The 20,872-nt window shown below is 42.1% G+C and overlaps 1 protein-coding gene across 1 annotated transcript; it reads right to left on the minus strand.

The window, feature by feature from the left end:
* Positions 1–2,920: 2,920 nt before the first annotated feature.
* LOC137504599 (olfactory receptor 2B6-like) lies at positions 2,921–3,847 on the minus strand. The gene has a single exon (XM_068233183.1). It carries the CDS (start codon positions 3,845–3,847, stop codon positions 2,921–2,923), a length of 927 nt encoding a protein of 308 aa, XP_068089284.1.
* Between the last annotated feature and the right edge of the window lie 17,025 nt (positions 3,848–20,872).

The raw sequence follows: 20,872 nt of genomic DNA on the forward strand, positions 1-20,872 counted from the left end.
ACTACGTTGCACAGATTGCGATGTAGGGATTAATATCAAAGACAAGTCACTGAGTCAGTATGGTGGTGGGGAAGAGCACATGGGTAGGAGGACCCTGCCAAATGGGTTTACCATGTAAGGGGTGGGAAGAGGGACACATAAGGAAGGAGGTATGGATGTCCAAGGGAGAGAGTTTGAGCTATTAAGATGGGAGATGAAATTCAAAATGAAAGACATTACTAAATTACTCGTAAAACCTCTCCTTCTCTTTTCTATAACCAGGTCAGCCCTGAGAGTTTGAGACCTTCATGTCAAATAGTTTGACACAGGAAAGATAAGTCTGGCATATTATATACTGTAAAATTGTAATACTGTATTACCAACAGCAAAAAATACTAAAAGTATGTGAGTTTACAAGCCCGAAACAAATAATTCCAGTCATCACTTTAAGATTCCATATGGTCAGAACATTTCCGCAGTAACCTCTGAGGATCTAAAGAATTAGAAAGACAGGGAACCCAATTGTGCAGTATTGTAGGTTGTAGAAGTATAAATTCACAAACACTGTCAGAGCTTGTGGAAGGAACCGTTCACGCTTGGTTTTCCAGGTCTGCGGTCCTGATTGGTCTCTTTAGGGGACTAAAAACTATCAACCCATTTCAGGAGTATGGGACTAAACTATAACACTGGTGGAGGTGCCCGGTATATATGTTTCTGATGAACAACTGTGCATTCAAGTAGAAGCATAAATCTTACCTATCTTGAAGGATGAACCAATATTATTGGAAAAAATGTATTTATTTATTTAAGCATTAAACTATTAAATTAATAAATACATTGTTTCCAATAATATTGGTACATTCTTCAAGAGGTAAGATTTATAGTACCTCTCATATGCACGGTTGTTCATCAGAACCAGACACCTTCACCACTGTTATTGTCTTGGACAAGGTATGGAAACCTTCATAATTATTCACAAAAACTTAAGCATGGTCATCATCCCGTTAAATGATTTGTGGCTGACTCAGAGCACACACAGGTTTGTGCAGATGAGGAAGGTTCCTGCCAGACAAATACATCGGACTAAGAGTGCAGCTGCTAAAATGCCATTACAAGGCAGCAAACTGTCAGGCCTCTGGAGTCCCCCCGACATCAAGGTGCAGGTTCCTCTAGAGGATTGCAGTTATGCATAAACCTTCTATTAAGCCATGCCTAACCAATGGGCCCAGAACTTAAAGAGGTAAGAGGACTATTTTTTTTCATGCTTCAAGGAATACCTCTGCATCATTGGCTGCTATCAGCATAAAAGGATAGAAACTCATTGTGTGACCCCCATCATCCCCTGACCTCAGTCCTATTGAGAATCTGTGGAGCATCCTCGAGAAAAAGATCTGTGAGGGTGGGAGACAGTTTACATAAAAAGAAGAAGCTCTAAGAAACTATTCTGAGTCATCCGGCAAAGAAATTCAAGCATAAACTATCCAAAAACTCACAAGTTCAACAGATGCAAGCTGCTATCAAATAAGGGGTCCTATGTTAATATGTAACTTGACCTGTTAAGATGTATTGGATTTAAACAGCTTTTTATTTCAGAAAATATGACCTAAAAAAAAAACACCATTTTCAGTTCTATATGACCCATAAAATGTTTTGAAACGCTGTTGTGTGTAATAGTTTGTAATAGTTCAATTTGTTTACTTTTATTTTGGGAAAAAAAGACTCATTTACACTCAATTATCAATATCAATCCCATCACTCAATTATCAATAGGAGATTTTTTTCAATACTATGTGAATTATACCTGTTGATGACTCTAAAATTTTGCTGACTGACACTTGCATCGACTATTCAAAGAAAACCTGTACTGAAAAAAGTTCCCCTGGGGGGTACTCACCTCAGTAGGGAGAAGCCTTTGGACCCTATTAAGGCTTCCCCCGTCCTCCTGTGTCCCACGGCGGTCTCGCTGCAGCCCACGGAATGCACAGGCGACAAATCCGTCAGCCTGTGCAATATTTACCTTTTCAGGCTCCAGCAGGGGCGCTGTTGTGGCTCTTCTGACGGAGATAGGCGAAAATAGCCGATCTCCGTCGGGTATGCTCTACTGCGCAGGCACAGGAGACTTGCGCCTGCGCAGTAGAGCGGCCCGACGGAGATCGGCTATTTTCGCCTATCTCCATGGGAAGAGCGGATACTGCGCCTGCGCTGGAGCCAAAAGGTAAATATTTACATCGCCGCCGCTCCAGGAGAATTGTCTCCGCCGCCGTGGGACCGAGAAGGACGGGGGAAGCCTCAATAGGATCCGGAGGCTTCCCTCACCAGAGGTGAGTACCCCCCAGGGGAGTTTTTTTCATTACAGATTTTCTTGAAGAAAATCAGAGAAAAATATAATTTGCATAATTATTTGGAACACGGTGTATATATATATATATATATATATATATGTGTGTGTGTGTGCGTGTGTGTGTTTATATATCTATATTTTACATGAGATGACATTTAAGTACTTGAAATGCTGGGGAACTCCAACAGACTTAAGTTTAAATCCAACCTGTATTTTTGTTTTACTTGAGTTTCCTAGCCACTCATTTTAACCCATGTCACAGAGGCGCTTATCGTGACCTTGAGACTGTACTGTGTGTACTTCTATATTTTATTGCCTGAGGAAGTGGGAATATACCTGCGAAACGCGTTGCAAAAACCCCTGGAGTGTACCAATAAATGTGATTGTTTTGAATACACAGTTTTTGTGTCTGCTTGCGGGGGGTAAGTCCACCACTGCCCCCTAAGCAATTTTAAAAGTTTTAAGAATTGATTTTATCCTGTTGGCGCCTCTGTTCTTCATTACGTCCTAATAAATTCATGTACTAATGCTAGTTCTGAAAATATTTGGAGTGCTCTTCTGTTGCTATTAGCATGATAACTCATTTCTGATTTCTATATTTCATTGCTTTAGCCAGTGAAGCTTCAGAGCTGATATAACCTCTTTATTTCTCAGCGTATAAACCAGCGGATTCAACAGCGGTGTGACTAAACAATAAAAAATTCCAAAAAGCTTGTCTATATCGGCTGATGACTCAGATTGAGGTCTCATATAGGCAGCCATAGCTGATCCATAGAATAAAGTCACAACAATTATATGGGATCCACAGGTTGAAAAGGCCTTTTTCCGCCCTTCCATGGTACTTATTTTTAAAATGGCTCTTATTATTTTAATATATGTCACGGTAATAAAAGTAACCGGTATAACTAAAATGAGGACAGCAGCCGCAAAAACAACAGATCTGACGACTGCCACATTTCCACATCCCAAGGATAAGACTTCTGGCACTTCACACATAAAATGGTTAATGTTATTATGTCCACAAAGATCCACACTCCATGTAAGCGTAACAAGAGAAATAGATAGCAGAAACCCACTAACCCATGCTGCCGTAGCTATTCTGATGCATACAGTTGTGGCAATAGTTGATGTATGATGTAATGGAAAACAAATTGCAATATAACGATCGTAGGCCATTATGGCTAAAAGTAGACATTCTGTCATCCCCAGAGAAAGAGCTATGTACATTTGTGTAACGCATTCTTCAAATGAAATAGTTTTCTTGGCTGATGACAAATCCCTTAGCATCCTTGGGATAGTTGAAGATGAATAGCAGATGTCCACAAAGGATAAATTTATAAGGAAAAAATACATTGGAGTGTGAAGCTTGCTGTCCATGACTGTAGCCAGGATAATAAGAGAATTTGCAAGTAAAATGGCCAAGTACATTATCAAAAAGATCACAAAAAGGATGTGTTGGACATTAGGTGTGCTGGAAAGTCCCAGCAAAATAAATTCTTTAAAGTATGTGTCATTTTTCAAAGCCATTCTGTAAAAAAATATATAAAAACTTCTTCTGGGTTATTATAAGAAAACCAGACCATTGAAGATTTCAGCAATCCTGGTTACCATTAAATCCCAAGAAAGTTCATTGTTTACTGCATTAAAGGACTACTGTTACATAGTTACATAGTTACATAGTTATTTTGGTTGAAAAAAGACATACGTCCATCGAGTTCAACCAGTATAAAGTACAACACCAGCCTGCCCCTCACATATCCCTGTTGATCCAGAGGAAGGCGAAAAAACCCTTACAAGGCATGGTCCAATTAGCCCCTAAAGGGAAAAATTCCTTCCCGACTCCAGATGGCAATCAGATAAAATCCCTGGATCAACATCATTAGGCATTACCTAGTAATTGTAGCCATGGATGTCTTTCAATGCAAGGAAAGCATCTAAACCCCCTTTAAATGCAGGTATAGAATTTGCCATAACGACTTCCTGTGGCAATGCATTCCACATCTTAATCACTCTAACTGTAAAGAACCCTTTCCTAAATAAATGGCTAAAACGTTTTTCCTCCATGCGCAGATCATGTCCTCTAGTCCTTTGAGAAGGCCTAGGGACAAAAGGCTCATCCGCCAAGCTATTATATTGCCCTCTGATGTATTTATACATGTTAATTAGATCCCCTCTAAGGCGTCTCTCTAGACTAAATAAACCCAGTTTATCTAACCTTTCTTGGTAATTGAGACCTTCCATCCCTCGTATCAATTTTGTTGCTCGTCTCTGCACCTGCTCTAGAACTGCAATATATTTCCTGTAATGTGGTGCCCAGAACTGAATTCCATATTCCAGATGTGGCCTTACTAGAGAGTTAAACAGGGGCAATATTATGCTAGCATCTCGAGTTTTTATTTCCCTTTTAATGCATCCCAAAATTTTGTTAGCTTTAGCTGCAGCTGCTTGGCATTGAGTACGATTATTTAACTTGTTGTCGATAAGTACTCCTAAGTCCTTCTCCAAGTTTGATGTCCCCAACTGTATCCCATTTATTTTGTATGGTGCTAGACCATTGGTACGACCAAAATGCATGACTTCACATTTGTCAACATTGAATTTCATCTGCCATGTATGTGCCCACATAGCCATCCTATCCAGATCCTGTTGCAATATGACACTATCTTCCTGAGAGTTGATGATTCTGCACAATTTTGTATCATCTGCAAAAATAGCAACATTGCTCACTACTGCATCCACTAGGTCATTAATAAATAAATTGAAGAGCACTGGACCGAGATGAGAGGGCTATGGAGGCTGCCTTATTTATTTCCTTTTAAGCAATACCAGTTGCCTGTCAGTCCTCCTGATCCTCGGCCTCTAATACTTTTAGCCATACCTCCTGAACAAGCATGCATGATCAGGTGTTTCTGACATTATTGTCAGATCTGACAAGATTTGCTGCATGCTTGTTTCTGGTGTGATTCAGACACTACTGCAGCCAAATAAACCAACAGGGCTGCCAGGCAAGTGGTATTGTTTAAAAGGAAATAAATATGGCAGCCTTCATTTCCCACCTTTTACAGCTGTCCTTTAAAGCACAGTGACTTCATAACGAAACAAGTTTTAGACTTAGTCATGGATTTGGGGAGAGAGGGAATGATCCATTAATCTGCATGTAACTGTACCCTTACGAAGGTACTTTTGGTGATGTTTTAGGTCGAATTCATATGAAAATATAGAAAATGTTAAGAATCCATGAACTTTCTAGCACCACCATATAAATGAGTCATGTAAAAGGTCACCAATGACACATCATGGCTGCAGCCACACAGATGCACCACTAACAGAGACACATCACTAATTGATGTGTAATTTTATGTAGTTATGAAAGCCTCAAAGTTGATTGCAAAGGGACTGATTGGCCAGTAAACCCATTTATCTTGCCCCTTAAAGGGACTCCGAGCAGTGCAGTAACTAGGGAAAGATACATATCATTTTAAAGCTCTCTTTCTCCTCTTTCCAATGATATATAAACCGCGGCCGCAATTTCGATCACGAAAATAGAGAAAACTAAAAGGCGTAGGGCGACGATTTAGGTGTCGTCAGAAAGAGGAGAAAGATAGCTTTAAAATGATATCCATTTTACCATAGTTACATTGTATTACACAGGGCGACTTTTTCCTAAAGTCAGCAGCTCCATTTTGCTGAATGTAGCTGCTGACACTGGGGAAAGTGTCGTCCTGTGTAATACAAGTAACTATGGAAAAATGGATATAATTTTAAAGCTATCTTTCTCCTCTTTCTTCGCGATCAAAAATAGCAAAAACTAAAAGGCGTAGGGTGACGGTTTATATATCATTAGAACGAGAAGAAAGAGAGCTTTAAAATGATATGCATCTTTCCATAGTTTCTCGGAGTCCCTTTAAGAAGAGCCCAGGGACCCCCTAGGAATGGTACTGAAGTAGTGCTCAGCTCAGTTCTCAAACACTTTACTTGAACTGGTCCAAACATTCAGTGAGTGGTATGTCCCAAATTCAAACATTATTAAAGAAATCCTGTAATAAAAAAAAATCCCTCTGGGGGATACTTACTTTGTGAGGGGGAAGCCTCTGGATCCTAACAAGGCCCTTGTCCTCCGGTGTCCCTCTGTTAGCCTGCCGGGACTCCCGGCCGCGGAGTCGGTAGCCACGGAATCAATGTATCGGGCTAGGGAGCCCGATCATTGATTCCTCTCCCCCGCTGAAAAAGCGACAGCTTCTCTCGGAAGCTTCGCTCTTTCTGAAGCTGTGTCCCTCTAAGCGTACATTGTACGCTTAGAGTGACGTCATGTAAAAAAAATCGAGATTGCCATCTTGTGGCCAAAAAGTAAAACTACAAGTAAATGCCCAAAAACATTACAATACACCAATATTTCCCCAAATAAAACACTTTTATATCCCACCCTCCCAAAAATGCCCACATAAAATGTTTAATAAAAAAAAAACAAGAAAAAACATTACTATAAAAAAAAACATAAATATTTACCTAAGGGTCTAAACTTTTTAAATATCTATGTAAAGATGAAATATTTCTCTCTATTTTTTTTTATAAGCTTGTAAATAGTGATGTATGCAAAACGGAAAAAATGCTATTTTATTTCCAAACAAAATATTGTCGCCATACATTGTGATAGGGACATAATTTAAATGGTGAAATAACCGTGACAAATGGGCAATAACAATACGTGGGTTTTAATTATGGAGGCATGTATTATTTTAAAACTATAATGGCCGAAAACTGACAAATAATGAATTTTTTCATTTTTTTTTCTTATTCTTCCTGTTAAAATGCATTTACAGTAAAGTGGCTCTTAGCAAAATGTACCCCCCAAAGAAAGCCTAATTGGTGGCGGAAAAAACAAGATATAGATCAGTTCATTGTGATAAGTAGTGATAAAGTTATAGGCTAATGAATGGGAGGTGAACATTGCTCGGTGCATAAGCTGAAAACGACTGAGATGTTAAGTGGTTAAGTAAACATTTATTTAAAATATCTTGATTTATATGTTATATATGCAGAATCAAATAAGCGTACATGATGACACGTCAGTAACATTCATTTTATCTTGCAGTGGAAGCATGAACTGGTGTCAATTAAGGAAGCAGTATAAATATTTATCTAAGCATTTCAAAGAAATTCCTTGGAAGGCCTCTTTAAAAAAAATATAATAATCTGTGGTGTTCAGATCATCAATTTTTTTTTTTTACAGATATTTTTGGCAAAAATATGTGGAAAAGGGAAAACTCACTTTTCCCATTATTATTTTTTTCCCTACATTTTCAGCAAATGCATTGCAGTCAATGCACAAGAATAATACACATTTTCAAAAAAGTTTGTAAAAACACTAATTTTTGTGGAAATGTATATCTTACAAAAATCCATAATATCATAATATGTTTCTGAAATTATCAAGTCAGATGAAAATGCTATTTGTTATGCAAAATTATCTATGAAAATTGGTGCTCACCCTTACTAAGATTCCTACACAAGCTTTATGTGTACCTGAAGGGACATGAAGCATAATGAGATAAATGTGTATTTAAATCACCAAAAATTCAGAACTTGCCTGTGTTCTTTTCTTCTTTGTTGACCATAATGGGTAATAATCCAGGGCTACACATCACAGTCAGACGAAGTCAGAGTGCAGCTCTGATAACTAATAGATGTCATAAATGTGTGGGCAGCTTTGGCACACATTATGGACAGTGGGGAAGAAAACAGAAGTATAGGTCAACGTAAATCGGTACGAGTCCTGAAGAAACAGAGCGGCAGTGGATGAAAGAGAAAGTCAGTAAATCTTGAAACCTACATGTTGAACCATCAAAACCACTATAAAATATAAATTCTTCTTACAGGGAACCAGAGACGGAACCTGGGTAAAAAATGAAAAAGCTTTTATACATACCTGGAGCTTCCTCCAGCCCCATAAGCCTGGATCACTCCCACACCGCTGTCCTCCGCTGCCTTTATCGCCGCCACTTCTGGCATACGCGGCCAATTGTACGCAAGAGCAGGGACTCCCTCCATATCCTTACGCATGCGCCTGCGTAGTATGGCGACGCATGCGTAAGGATATGGAGGGAGTCCCTGCTCTTGCGTACAATTGGCCGCGTCCGCCGGCAGTGACGCACTGCGTTTGCGTCGACTGGCCAAAAGTACGGGACCCGGTACCGGCGGATAGAGGCAGTGGAGGACGGCGGCGTGGGAGCGATCCAGGCTTATGGGGCTGGAGGAAGCCCCAGGTATGCATAAAATGTTTTGTCCAACGTCTCTGGTTCTCTTCAAGTCCTATGAAGGATATACATAGAATAGAAGCACAATAAGCTTTCAAATTACTTTAGGAAACAGAAGAGAAGAGACAACCTGGAATACAAATCTAGGGACATATTAAGAGAATGGGTAATTAACGCATATAGGGGTTGATTCACTATAACAAATAGCGAGCGTTACCTCCTGTAATACTAGCTATCTGCTTTTGCTCCCCTTACTGCATACTTAGCCTGCCTTATCAGAATTAATGTGCCTTATCAGAGTTAACCTTCCTTATCAGAGTTAGGGTGCCTTATCAGAGTAGCATAGCGAGCGCTATGAACTTATGTCTGCTAATTGGCAATGACGAGAGCTCTGCTCATCCTGCACTGAGCCTCTGCGGGTCCAATCACTTTAAAGGACATTATCCCCGCACTTTTATTGACCCAATAGGCTGCCTGTCACTTGGAAGGAAACTTGGCAGGCAGCCTATTGGGCCAATCAAAGTGCGGGGATAATGTCCTTTAAAGTGATCGGACCCGCAGGGGCTCAGGGCAGGATGAGTAGAGCTCTCGTCATTGCCAATGAGCAGGCATACATTCGTAGCACTCGCTATGCTACCCTGATAAGGTGTGTTAACTCTGATAAGACATGTTGACTCTAATAAGGCAGGCTAAGCATGCAGTAAGGGGAGCAAAAGGAGATAGCAAGCATTACAGGAGGTAACGCTAGCTATTGTTATAGTGAATCAACCCCATAGATTGGGATATTACTTGGTTGCTGGATAAAGCAACCAATTCAACACATCAAGGAAGATAAATGGGATTCGGACCATCTCCCTACTCAATATGGTTAGACGATGTTCTTGTTTGCGCTCTTGATTACATTCTTTGGCTCTGCGGTGTAGCTGTAGAGTGGTAAGCTATATGTGGGTAACCCCCTGTAGAACCTAGTGCAACAAGGGGAGCTAGAATAATTAACCACTTAAGCCTAACTGGACGAGATTTCTTGTCCAGTTAGGCTGCGCGCACTCTCGTCGGGTCGCGCGCACTCCCGCGGGCCCCCCGTGCGTGCTCCCGCTACCTGCCATTAGCATAGCGAACAGTGAAAGGGATTATAGATCCCTTTCACCGATCGCATCCCCCTGGAGAAAAGCCGACAGCGTCTCTCCAGACGCTGCAGCTTTTCTGCGTGCCAAAAAGTTCAGAGTCTTCTTTCTTCTTCCTGGGAGCGAGCTCGATCGTTCCCAGGACTATTTGACTGTGTCCATCTTGTGGCCAAATAGTAAAACTACACCCACATACATTTCACAATAGACATATACACTTTTTTACATTCAAAATAAAACTGTTTACTTCCCACACCAAAAATTACCCACATACAATTTTTAATAAAAAAAAATAAAAATTTACAATAATAATAAAAAAAAAAAAAAACACATAAATAGTTACCTAAGGGTCTGAACTTTATAAATATGCATGTCAAAAGAGTATATTAATATATTTTTTAAAAATTATGGGCTTGTAAATAGTGATGGACGCAAATTTAAAAATAAAACCTTTACTTCCAAATAAAATATCAGCGCCACACATTGTGATAGGGACATATTTTAAATGGTGTAATAGGCAGCACAAATTGGCAAATAAAGTACATGGGTTTTAATTATGGTAGCATGTATGAATTTTAAACTATAATGGCCAAAAGCTGAGAAATAATGATTTTTTTCCATTTCTTTCTTATTCTTCCTGTTAAAATGCATTTACAGTAAAGTGGCTCTTAGCAAAATGTATCACCCACAGAAAGCCTAATTGGTGGCGGAAAAAACAAGATATAGATCAGTTCATTGTGATGAGTAGTGATAAAGTTATTGGCAAATGAATGGGAGGTGAAAGTTGCTCAGATGCAAAAAAAATGTCAACCGTGTGGGCTTAAGTGGTTAAAACACTGTTGCAAATGGTGACCTTAATTGATGACAAAGTAGAGGATATCCAAATAACTAGAAAAAATATTCAAAAGAAAAAAGAAAAGTATTAAAAATACATTATTATGGAGCACATTTCACTATGTTCTGGTTGAACTCGATGGACGTATGTCTTTTTTCAACCCAAATAACTATGTAACTAGGCTATACTAGCTTCTTCCTCAGGTAGGAAGAGCATCCCAGGTAGGGAGGTAAATTTCCTCCTCCTCATTTGAATATCAATGGCTCTATCACCCAGTCTGACAAGACCGAAACCCTGATTGACCTCTCAGGTAATTTTCACTAGCTGCATCACATTCTCATCCCACTTACTTTTGAGGTTGACCATATTAAAACTTCTCACTCTTTTCATTATTCCCCATCCCCAACCCACAAACACACACTAATTCAATCTCAAAATGTTTAGTCATTTTAGTTTAAAAACGAGTGGATTTATTTCTCCCCCATAGTCCCGCCATTTTCTTCTTAGCCTATATTGAAAAGTGTGCTAGAAAAGTTCTCAAAGGGTTTACTACTTCCTGTGAGCCACACTGTACAAAGAGCAGCGCAGCCCGGCGGCGCATGAACATTGGCTGGAGCCCGGATGGTGAGTTATTGCTAACACCCCACCGCCAATGGAGGGGGGGCACGGAGGAGGACCTGAGGAGAGGGAAGGAGGAGTCGAGCCCCCCTTCCTGCAGCTCAGTCCCATTGTACCACTGCTCCCCCTCCATTTCTGTATTCCCACAGCTTGCGGGGGAGGGAGGGGGGTTGCACCTATGGCTGGCTAACCTATACTGGAGCACCTATAGCTGACTGACCTATACTAGGGCACCTAGTATACAGGGTGGGTAAATATCACATCATAATTAATGTTTTTGAGCCCATGGGGGGTGGGGAGTGCAGTTTTTACACCCTTGCTCTGGGAGAAATTTAGTTTAGAAACTGCCCTGGCTATAATGTTTGTGAAAATTTAGGTGAGCACAAAGTGGGTGATCAAGTTCATGGGCACGAGAAAACTCATTTATGCACTGATTAGAATTGGCCTTAATTAATACAATAAGCATCAATATGAAACTGTGTCAAAAACTTCTGCAACGTTCAAAGATATTGGACTTAATTCACTAAACCGTTCTAACTCATAGAACGGTTGCGCTAGAGTTTTTGTGTTATAACACGCGTAACATTTTGCACACACTAACAAATGCAAATATTGTTGCAAAAATTTGCGTGTTGCGGGTGAAAATTTGCATTAGCGTGCACAAAATATTACACACGTTATAACACGCGCAAAACGCTAGTGCATCCGTGCTATAAGTTAGCGCAGTTTAGTGAATCAAGCCCATTGTATCTACAGCTACTGCTCTAAATCTATGCTGTTGTTTGTATTAGATATTTCACTATGTGGCCTACTATGTCGTCTATAACAGCCCTACCTACGGATACCCGGCAAAAATAAAAATAGTTGTTATGAGTCAAATATATCACGACATGACATATTATAAAGTACATAGGATTTTTTCAGTACTTGAATCAACAATAACATACCAAAAACCCTTGCAAAGCTCAGCAAAATTATGGTGGATCTGAGTAAACAATGGATGTTGTTTAAATGTGACTTCCTTTCCTTTATTTATAATCATGGCTTCATTTAATCAAGAAAAACATTATTAATTTTTGTGTTCCTGTGAGCATTATGTCCCAAATGAATAATTATTGTCTACACTAATTATGTTTGCTGAACAGCTGCGAAAGGCAATTGTAACAAACTCAGCAACATGTTCTGTACAGTAAATACCAGAAATTAGCATTACTAATGGTGGGAGCAACTATATATACTGTATATACAGTATATATATGCTATATATATACACAGTAGGTTGCAAAAGTATTCGGCCCCCTTGAAGTTTTCCACATTTTGTCACATTGCTGCCACAAACATGCATCGATTTTATTGGAATTCCACGTGAAAGACCAATACAAAGTGGTGTACAAGTGAGAAGTGGATCGAAAATCATACATGATTCCAAACATTTTTTACAAATCAGTAACTGCAAAGTGGGGTGTGCGTAATTATTCGGCCCCCTGAGTCAATACTTTGTAGAACCACCTTTTTCTGCAATTACAGCTGCCAGTCTTTTAGGGTATGTCTCTACCAGCTTTGCACATCTAGAGACTGAAATCCTTGCCCATTCTTCTTTGCAAAACAGCTCCAGCTCAGTCAGATTAGATGGACAGCGTTTGTGAACAGCAGTTTTCAGATTTTGCCACAGATTCTCGATTGGATTTAGATCTGGACTTTGACTGGGCCATTCTAACACATAGATATGTTTTTGTAATGATCCGCTCAGCTGGATGCACTGGCAGACAGCTGTTTGACCATTCCTCTAGTCTGTGGGCTGCAGGTCTCTGCAAGAGAGACCTGTCTTTCCATTACAAGTTTCTGGTCTGTTCTGCTGCTGAGTAATTTGCATACACTCGTTATGCAAATCCCCTACCTGCCTCCTTTGATGACTGGCAGTATAAAGAGCTATGTTTCCCAGAATCCTTGGCTGGTCATAAGGGTTAGTCCTGTGGAACACTCTTGGAGTGTCAGCCTTGCTCTTTGTTTGAAGATTAGTTTAGAGTAATTCCTGGAACTGCACTAGGCAGATTCCTTAGTGCAGTTAGGATTGCATATCTGTTTTGTTTGTCTGTTGCGATTGTCCTGTCCCAGCATGGGCGACGGGAGATCGTTCTGATCTTTGTTCTTGGAGTATAGCTGGAGCAGCGGTTGCTACCAGCTATCTTCTCTAATCTGTCTTGCCTGGATCGCACTCGCCTTGCGCTAGTGCTGTGGATCCGTCTCTCTCACTTATTCCTGTTTTCGTGTATCTGTCTTGTCTGCTACGAACGCTTGCTGGAGGCTCGGTGAGGTAACCGTTAAGCAAGCGCTCGCGTCCTCTGTTTCATGTTTGTCTGTCGGTGGTTAGTTAGGCGTGCTTGTCTCTGTTGTGCTTATCATGCGGGGACCGCGCATAAACCCGCACACTGTTGCGGATGAGTGCGGTGTTCGCGTTTAGCTAGCGTTTGTTATTTTCCTTATCTTCTCATTGTATGATTTGCTGTGCCTTTGCTACTCTCGTGCTCTGCCTTGCTGTAGCCTTGTGTCACCTCTGGCAATCGCCTCTCTTGCGATTGTGTTCCTACTTCATATCTGCTGTTGTGTATGCATCGTCGCGGGTTGGCGACTAGTTTGGTGCACACACATACAATCTGTCCCTGTGCTCATTCTCTTTCGCAATCGCTTCTCTTGCGATTGCGTTCTCACTTGGTTTCCTTTGTTGTGTGTCCGCCGTCGCAGGTTGGCGGCTAGATTGGTGGACATACATACATTCCTCATCTGTGCTTATTCAGTCTTGTGTCGCTGTTAGCAATCGCCATCTCTGGCGATTGCCTTCTCTCCTGTTCTTCATGGTTGTGTATGTACTGTCGCGGGTTGGCGACTAGATTGGTGCATACACATACCCTCTGTCGCTTTGCTCTCTCTCCTTCAGGGCTATCTTGCCCTGCGTTTCTTCCCTTTGTGCAATTCCTGTCTTGCGTCTGTGGCAGGGCAGAGGAGCTGTTCCTCTGCACTCCACAGCTCCTCCTGCCGACAGGAATTTCCCTCTACAGGTGCATTGTACCTTTTGCTGGGTTCCCTCAAATTACACGCTTGTGGAGGATTTCCGCAGTGTCAGCGCACGTCTTGTGCGCTGATCACGGAGAGAATTCCACAATCGTTACAGTTTTGTTTTAAACCATTCCATTGTTGCCCTGGCTTTATGTTTAGGGTTGTTGTCCTGCTGGAAGGTGAACCTCCACCCCAGTCTCAAGTCTTTTGCAGACTCCAAGAGGTTTTCCTCCAAGTTTGCTCTGTATTTGGCTCCATCCATCTTTCCATCAACTCTGACCAGCTTCCCTGTCCCTGCTGAAGAGATGCACCCCCCGAGCACGATGCTGCCACCACCATATTTGACGGTGGGGATGGTGTGTTCAGAGTGATGTGCAGTGTTAGTTTTACGCCACACATAGCGTTTTGCATTTTGGCCAAAAAGTTCCATTTTGGTTTTATCTGACCAGAGCACCTTCTTCCACATGGTTGCTGTGTCCCCCACATGGCTTGTGGCAAACTGCAAACGGGACTTCTTATGCTTTCTGTTAACAATGCCTTTCTTCCTGCCACTCTTCCATAAAGGCCAACTTTGTACAGTGCATGACTAATAGTTGTCCTATGGACAGAGTCTCCCACCTGAGCTGTAGATCTCTGCAGCTCGTCCAGAGTCACCATGGGCCTCTTGACTGCATTTCTGATCAGCGCTCTCCTTGTTCGGCCTGTGAGTTTAGGTGGATGGCCCATCTTGGTATGTTTACAGTTGTGCCATACTCCTTCCATTTCTGAATGATCACTTGAACAGTGCTCCGTGGGATGTTCAAGGCTTTGGAAATCTTTTTGTAGCTTAAGCCTGCTTTAAGTTTCTCAATAACTTGATTTTTTGTGTGTTCTTTGGACTTCACTGTGTTGTTGCTCCCAATATTCTCTTAGACAACCTCTGAGGCCCTCACAGAGCAGCTGTATTTGTACTGACATTAGATTACACACAGGTGCACTCTATTTAGTCATTAGCACTCATCAGGCAATGTCTATAGGCAACTGACTGCACTCAGATCAAAGGTGGCTGAATAATTATGCACACCCCACTTTGCAGTTATTTATTTGTAAAAAAAATGTTTGGAATCATGTATGATTTCCGTTCCACTTCTCATGTGTACACTACTTTGTGTTGGTCTTTCATGTGGAATTCCAATAAAATTGATTCATGTTTGTGGCAGTAATATGACAAAATGTGGAAAACTTCAAGGGTTTTACGCGTTTTTCTATGCGATTCGCATGCGAATTCGCTTGAAAAACACATGCAATAAAGGGTTTTTTTTTTTGGGGGGGGGGGAATTAACTAATTCCTGTTTCCTGTTTCTTGTGTATACTTTATCAAAAAATGTTTTGGAGACAGCAAGCATGGAATTCAGCACAGCGGCTCTGGTGGCCAAAGTTCAGGAAAAATCTTTCCTGTATGATAAAGAAGATCCCAGATATAAAGATCTGGCACTGGCTAGGAGAACCTGGCATGAAATAACATCACATTTCGTGGAAGATTGGGATGATTTATCTGCCATAGATAAGCGTAAAGAAGGTGAGTGTAGTGTGTGAAGGGGTATGTTATGTTGTGTGTTGTGTTGCACGAACTGTATCTGTGGCATAGCTGTCCTTGTGGCAGAGGAAAGTAGTGCAGTGTGTCTGTGGGGAAATAGGGGCTATGTAGGGTAGTTGGTAGTAACATCTACGCTGTGCTGTATTGTAGTATGGTTTCATCAGCACTTGCATATGCTGTTGATATTCATGTGTGGGCCTTGTTTAGTTTTGTAAGGTTTTTTTGGGGGTGGGGGGGTGGTTGTGAGTGTTGAGGGTGTGGGGGTATAATCTGTCCTTGTGAAAGGGTCAGCAGGGAGCACACTTAAGTAGTGGCATGTAGGAAATTAGTAGTATTTGTGTTTGTAAATACACACACCTGCCATGCATAGTATAATAAAAATGTTATTATTTTGTTTCTTTTTTCCTTCTAGTGGATAATATTATGAATTAGTGGCGGTCTGTACGAGACACATTTAAAAAGCACCTGGAAAAGATGAAGGCATTGGAAAAGAGTGGGAGTGCAAGTATACCCACGCCAACGTACAAACACTTCGAATTGCTTTCCTTCCTGAAGCGGATTTACGAACCCCGAAGGTAATTACTGTCAACGCCTAATGGTCATGTATAATGTTGTATTGAACCGGGATATAGCAATCTAGCCTGGTATGAATCCACCAGCAGGGTGAATTTAACTTGGAAGAGGGTAGGGTTGGTTGTAGTTGTGTAGTCCTCAAGGGCCTTTATTATGACCAGAAAGGGCCACAGCATAGGAAAGGGTGAGCATGATGCACAAACTGCAGTGCATCTGTGCACACAACTCCAATTACAAAATGTGCATACCATCATTGATTCCTCCTGTAATCATAACAGATCTGTTGGCCCATGGCACACGTTTGCACATCTGGTGGCTAATTTCTATGTATGGGTGTGTTTAAAGACTAATTACTGTACTTATGATGTGTGTTATAGGACGGAAGACAGTTTCATGGAGACACCTACACAGGAGGAAGAGTCACAGAGTTCTGTGGTATCACCTGCAATGAGTGGTGATTTGGATGAGGGAACATCTGAGACTCCGTCACCACAGGAAAGCAGAAGGTCAACTTTTTCACAGTCTACCTACAGACAAACTAGACCGAAACAGCGGAAAAAGGCTAGTGAAGTGGAAGGTGAATCCCAACAGCAAATGTTGTCCACATACACTGACATTTTAAGCTACTTACAAAGTAATCGGGAGCGACAACGTGCTATGGAGAATAACCCCTCTTTCACAATGCTAATGTCGGTATTACCATATGTTGAAAAAATTCATCCAAAACACCACACAGCTTTTCATATAGCTCGTATTCAACTGGCTGAACAATTTGTGCAGAAAGGAGATGGCACTGCACAACCTCCCTCGGATTCACAGAGTTGTGTTTCACATGCGATAGCACCACCACTGTTTTGGAGACCGTCCACAGAATGTCCTAGTTCAAAATCCACAACAAGTTTCCGCACGAGTACAGCATGACAGGGCTTCCAACTATCCATATGCAGGTGATGAGTAGTGTTGGGCGAACAGTGTTCGCCACTGTTCGGGTTCTGCAGAACATCACCCTGTTCGGGTGATGTTCGCGTTCGGCCGAACACCTGATGGTGTTCGGCCTTTTAAGTTCGGGTTCACCCCGAACTTCTAATGGCCGCCGAACAGGGCCCTGTTCGGCCGAATACTGCCCCCCTATGGGGTCGCAGGCATAAGGGGGGAGCATGCCCCGATCGCGGGGGGGGGGGTCGGAAATTCCCCCCACCCCCTCCGCTAGCGCTCCCCCCTCTGCCCGCTTCCCCATTCAAAAGTTTAAGCAAAGTACCTGTAGTGGATGGCCTGGCAGTGGGCGGCACTGTGGAGTGAGGAGGAGGAGTCCGGAGAGTGACGAGTTGAGGGAGGCCGGGCAGCGGGCGTGAGGTCAGAGAAAGGGCGGAAGTACCACAAGGGTACTTCCGCTGAACCGCCCGCTGCCCGGCCTCCCTCAACTCGTCACTCTCCGGACTCCTCCTCCTCACTCCACAGTGCCGCCCACTGCCAGGCCATCCACTACAGGTACTTTGCTTAAACTTTTGAATGGGGAAGCGGGCAGAGGGGGGAGCGCTAGCGGAGGGGGTGGGGGGAATTTCCGACCCCCCCCCCGCGATCGGGGCATGCTCCCCCCTTATGCCTGCGACCCCATATGGCCCCTAAAAGCTGGATGTTCGGAAAGTTCGGGGTTCGGCCCAAACATGCCGAACATCTCGGCCATGTTCGGCGAACTTTCCCGAACCCGAACATCCAGGTGTTCGCCCATCACTAGTGATGAGCAGCACATGTACAATGCAAATCAGGTCAGAAATGTGGAGACAAGAACCTACCATACTTTAGAAGATCATCGTGATGTGTGTAGCCAAGGTAGAGCAGATACATCCATGACCCGCTACCTATTTGATTACGATGCAACAGAGTAGTGACATGGGCAACACATTTGCCCCACTCTTCCCATGATGTGAATAGTTAATATAGGCACACTACTACCACTTACATTTTTCCATTGAGGTATGTGGAGGATCGTTGCACATTCTTTGTAAGCACCTGGAGTGGTTGAGTTTTTGTTTCCGCGTTTACAAAGTAGAACATAGAGGATGACAATGGTGGTGTGCTTTGCACTTTATCAAGAAGTGGTTGATGACATATAACTTCTGCCAAGTGTTTTTGTTGTGTAACAACTTCTTTTTGCTCTTTTCTATATGTTTTGAGTGTTCCTTATCACATTGTTGCCATTTTTGGTCTTTATTTATAAAGAGAGCACTTTACCGTGTTCTCATGTGTGTACATTGCTGTTCACCCACGAAATACATGGAAAAAACTTTCCAAACTGAGAGCATTTTTTCTGTATGTTATCTGCTTAACAATTACTTACAGTGTAATTATGTTGACGTCTCAGGTGGTGTTGGAGCCGGTAAGGTAAGTAGCAGAGGCCTCTGCTGTAACAGTGATGCGACCCCCAGGACATACACTGTGCTGTACAGTAAACTTATCTGAGCCGGACAGGAGGAGGTGTCATTCTCACTTTCATTTTACACGGTGAGGAGGCTAATATTTACCACGTAGCGACTGTTTACTCTACATACAAATTGGATGCTGACCAACTGACTCCTCTGCATGGAAAACAGGCCCCTAGGCATTGATTGAAGTCCTTTGTTCTGCATCCCTTTACCATGCAATGTGTGTGTAGTTGAAACAGGCTGTGAAGCTGACAATACTTGGGATCAATGCTGTACATGCCCTACATTCATTAAGCTTTATCAAACACTTCAACAAAGGTTTGAAAAAATACATCCTGGTAAATTGTTTCATAAAGCTTAATGAATTTAGGCCCATGTCATCTGCACAACAACAGTAGGTATACAGTCGGCACCTACACAACTTATAATTCACCACTTATGTTACCATACCAAAACATGTGTGCAGGGTGCACATTAGCAACTGCAGGTCATCTGTCAGAAGGGTTGTCTATACAAAGTAATGAAGATAAACAGGTTTTTGCAACTTATTTTATTAACTGAGAGTAAGCTCCTTCACACTACACCTGTACAGGCCTGTTCTCAAAGTATTCTGCCAAGACATCTCTATTTAGAATTGCCTCATTGGTGTGTCGGCCTCCAGACCACGAAATGCCACGTAGTGGTTGAACATGTTGAGTAACCTCTTCCTCAACTGGACTGCCTTCCTGTTTGATGATAAAGTTGTGCAAAATACATGTTGCTTTCACAACTGCAACAGCAGTGTCAACATGCAGGTTAATTGGCGTATGGAGCCCCCGCCACTTGTTGGCCAGAATTCCAAAACTGCATTCCACCATTCTTCTCGTCTGAGTCAGTCGCAGATTGAAGTAGCTCTTCCTGGCATCCAATGTTTTGGAAGAGTAGGGCCGCATTAGGTGCTTGGACAGAGCAAATGCCTCATCTCCAACAAAAGTGTAAGGGAATGCTGGAGCAGAGGTGTCAGGCCAGGGAGCAGGGGCTGGAAGGTCCAGCATTCCATTCTCCAAACAACGAAATAGGGTGCTATTACGAAATATATTTGAGAGTCACTACCACTCCCAAATGCCCCAACGTCAATGTAAATGAATTTGTATTCTGCGTCTGCCACCACCATCACTACTACAGAAAAATACTTTTTATAATTAAAAAACTGTGTACCAGTACATGCAGGCATGACTATGCGGATGTGCTTGCCATCCACAGCCCCTGTGCAGTTTGGAAACTGACATTTGCTCCAGAATTTGGCTGCTATGTCTTCCCAGTGTTGGCAATCCGGAATGGGCATGTAAGCCTGGTGAAGCTTCCTCCACAACAAGAGACAGGTCTCTCGGACAATCCGAGAGATAGTGGTCCTTCCCAAATGAAAACTAAAATGCAAGGATGCATATGACTGCCCGGTAGCCAGAAACCTATGTAGAAGATATATATATATTAGAATTTTTATTTGCATTCATGTTATGGATTATGTTTGTGTGATGTCTGTTGCATCGCCTATCACGCAATGCAACACACACCACACAAACACATAGTTATACAAACATCGTTTTTGGTCATGTTACTGTGCACAATGTTACACCATTGTACCGTCATACTGCTACAGAACGGCCACCCTATCAACTATGTCTTGACACACATTACAACACTACCACTACCACTATCACTACCACTATCACTACCACTATCACTACCACTATCACACAATACAGTATCGTACCGAAGGGTCACGAGCAGTCTCTCCTCCGGAATGATGGCGTTTCGAAAACAGGTGTCCTTCTTACGAAGGTCAGAGCACAACAGCTGCAGCAGGTGATCAAAACTGCAACCAAACACACAAACAACCAATAAATGCTTCAACTATTCCATGGCATCATTTAATTACAAACTGGATATTTGTCAAAATAAACATTAAACATTACAACTACACTACTTACGATACTTACGATGCTGTTGTCATACGGGTGTACTCAAAGAACTTCACCGGGTGACTGCGAAGATCCTCATAAAGGACAGTAAACTGGCCTTTCAGAGGCCTTTCCACAACCAAAGGATGCATCCA

The sequence above is a fragment of the Hyperolius riggenbachi genome, chromosome 4 (assembly GCF_040937935.1).
Source record: "Hyperolius riggenbachi isolate aHypRig1 chromosome 4, aHypRig1.pri, whole genome shotgun sequence".
NCBI classification, from domain to species: Eukaryota; Metazoa; Chordata; class Amphibia; order Anura; family Hyperoliidae; genus Hyperolius; species Hyperolius riggenbachi.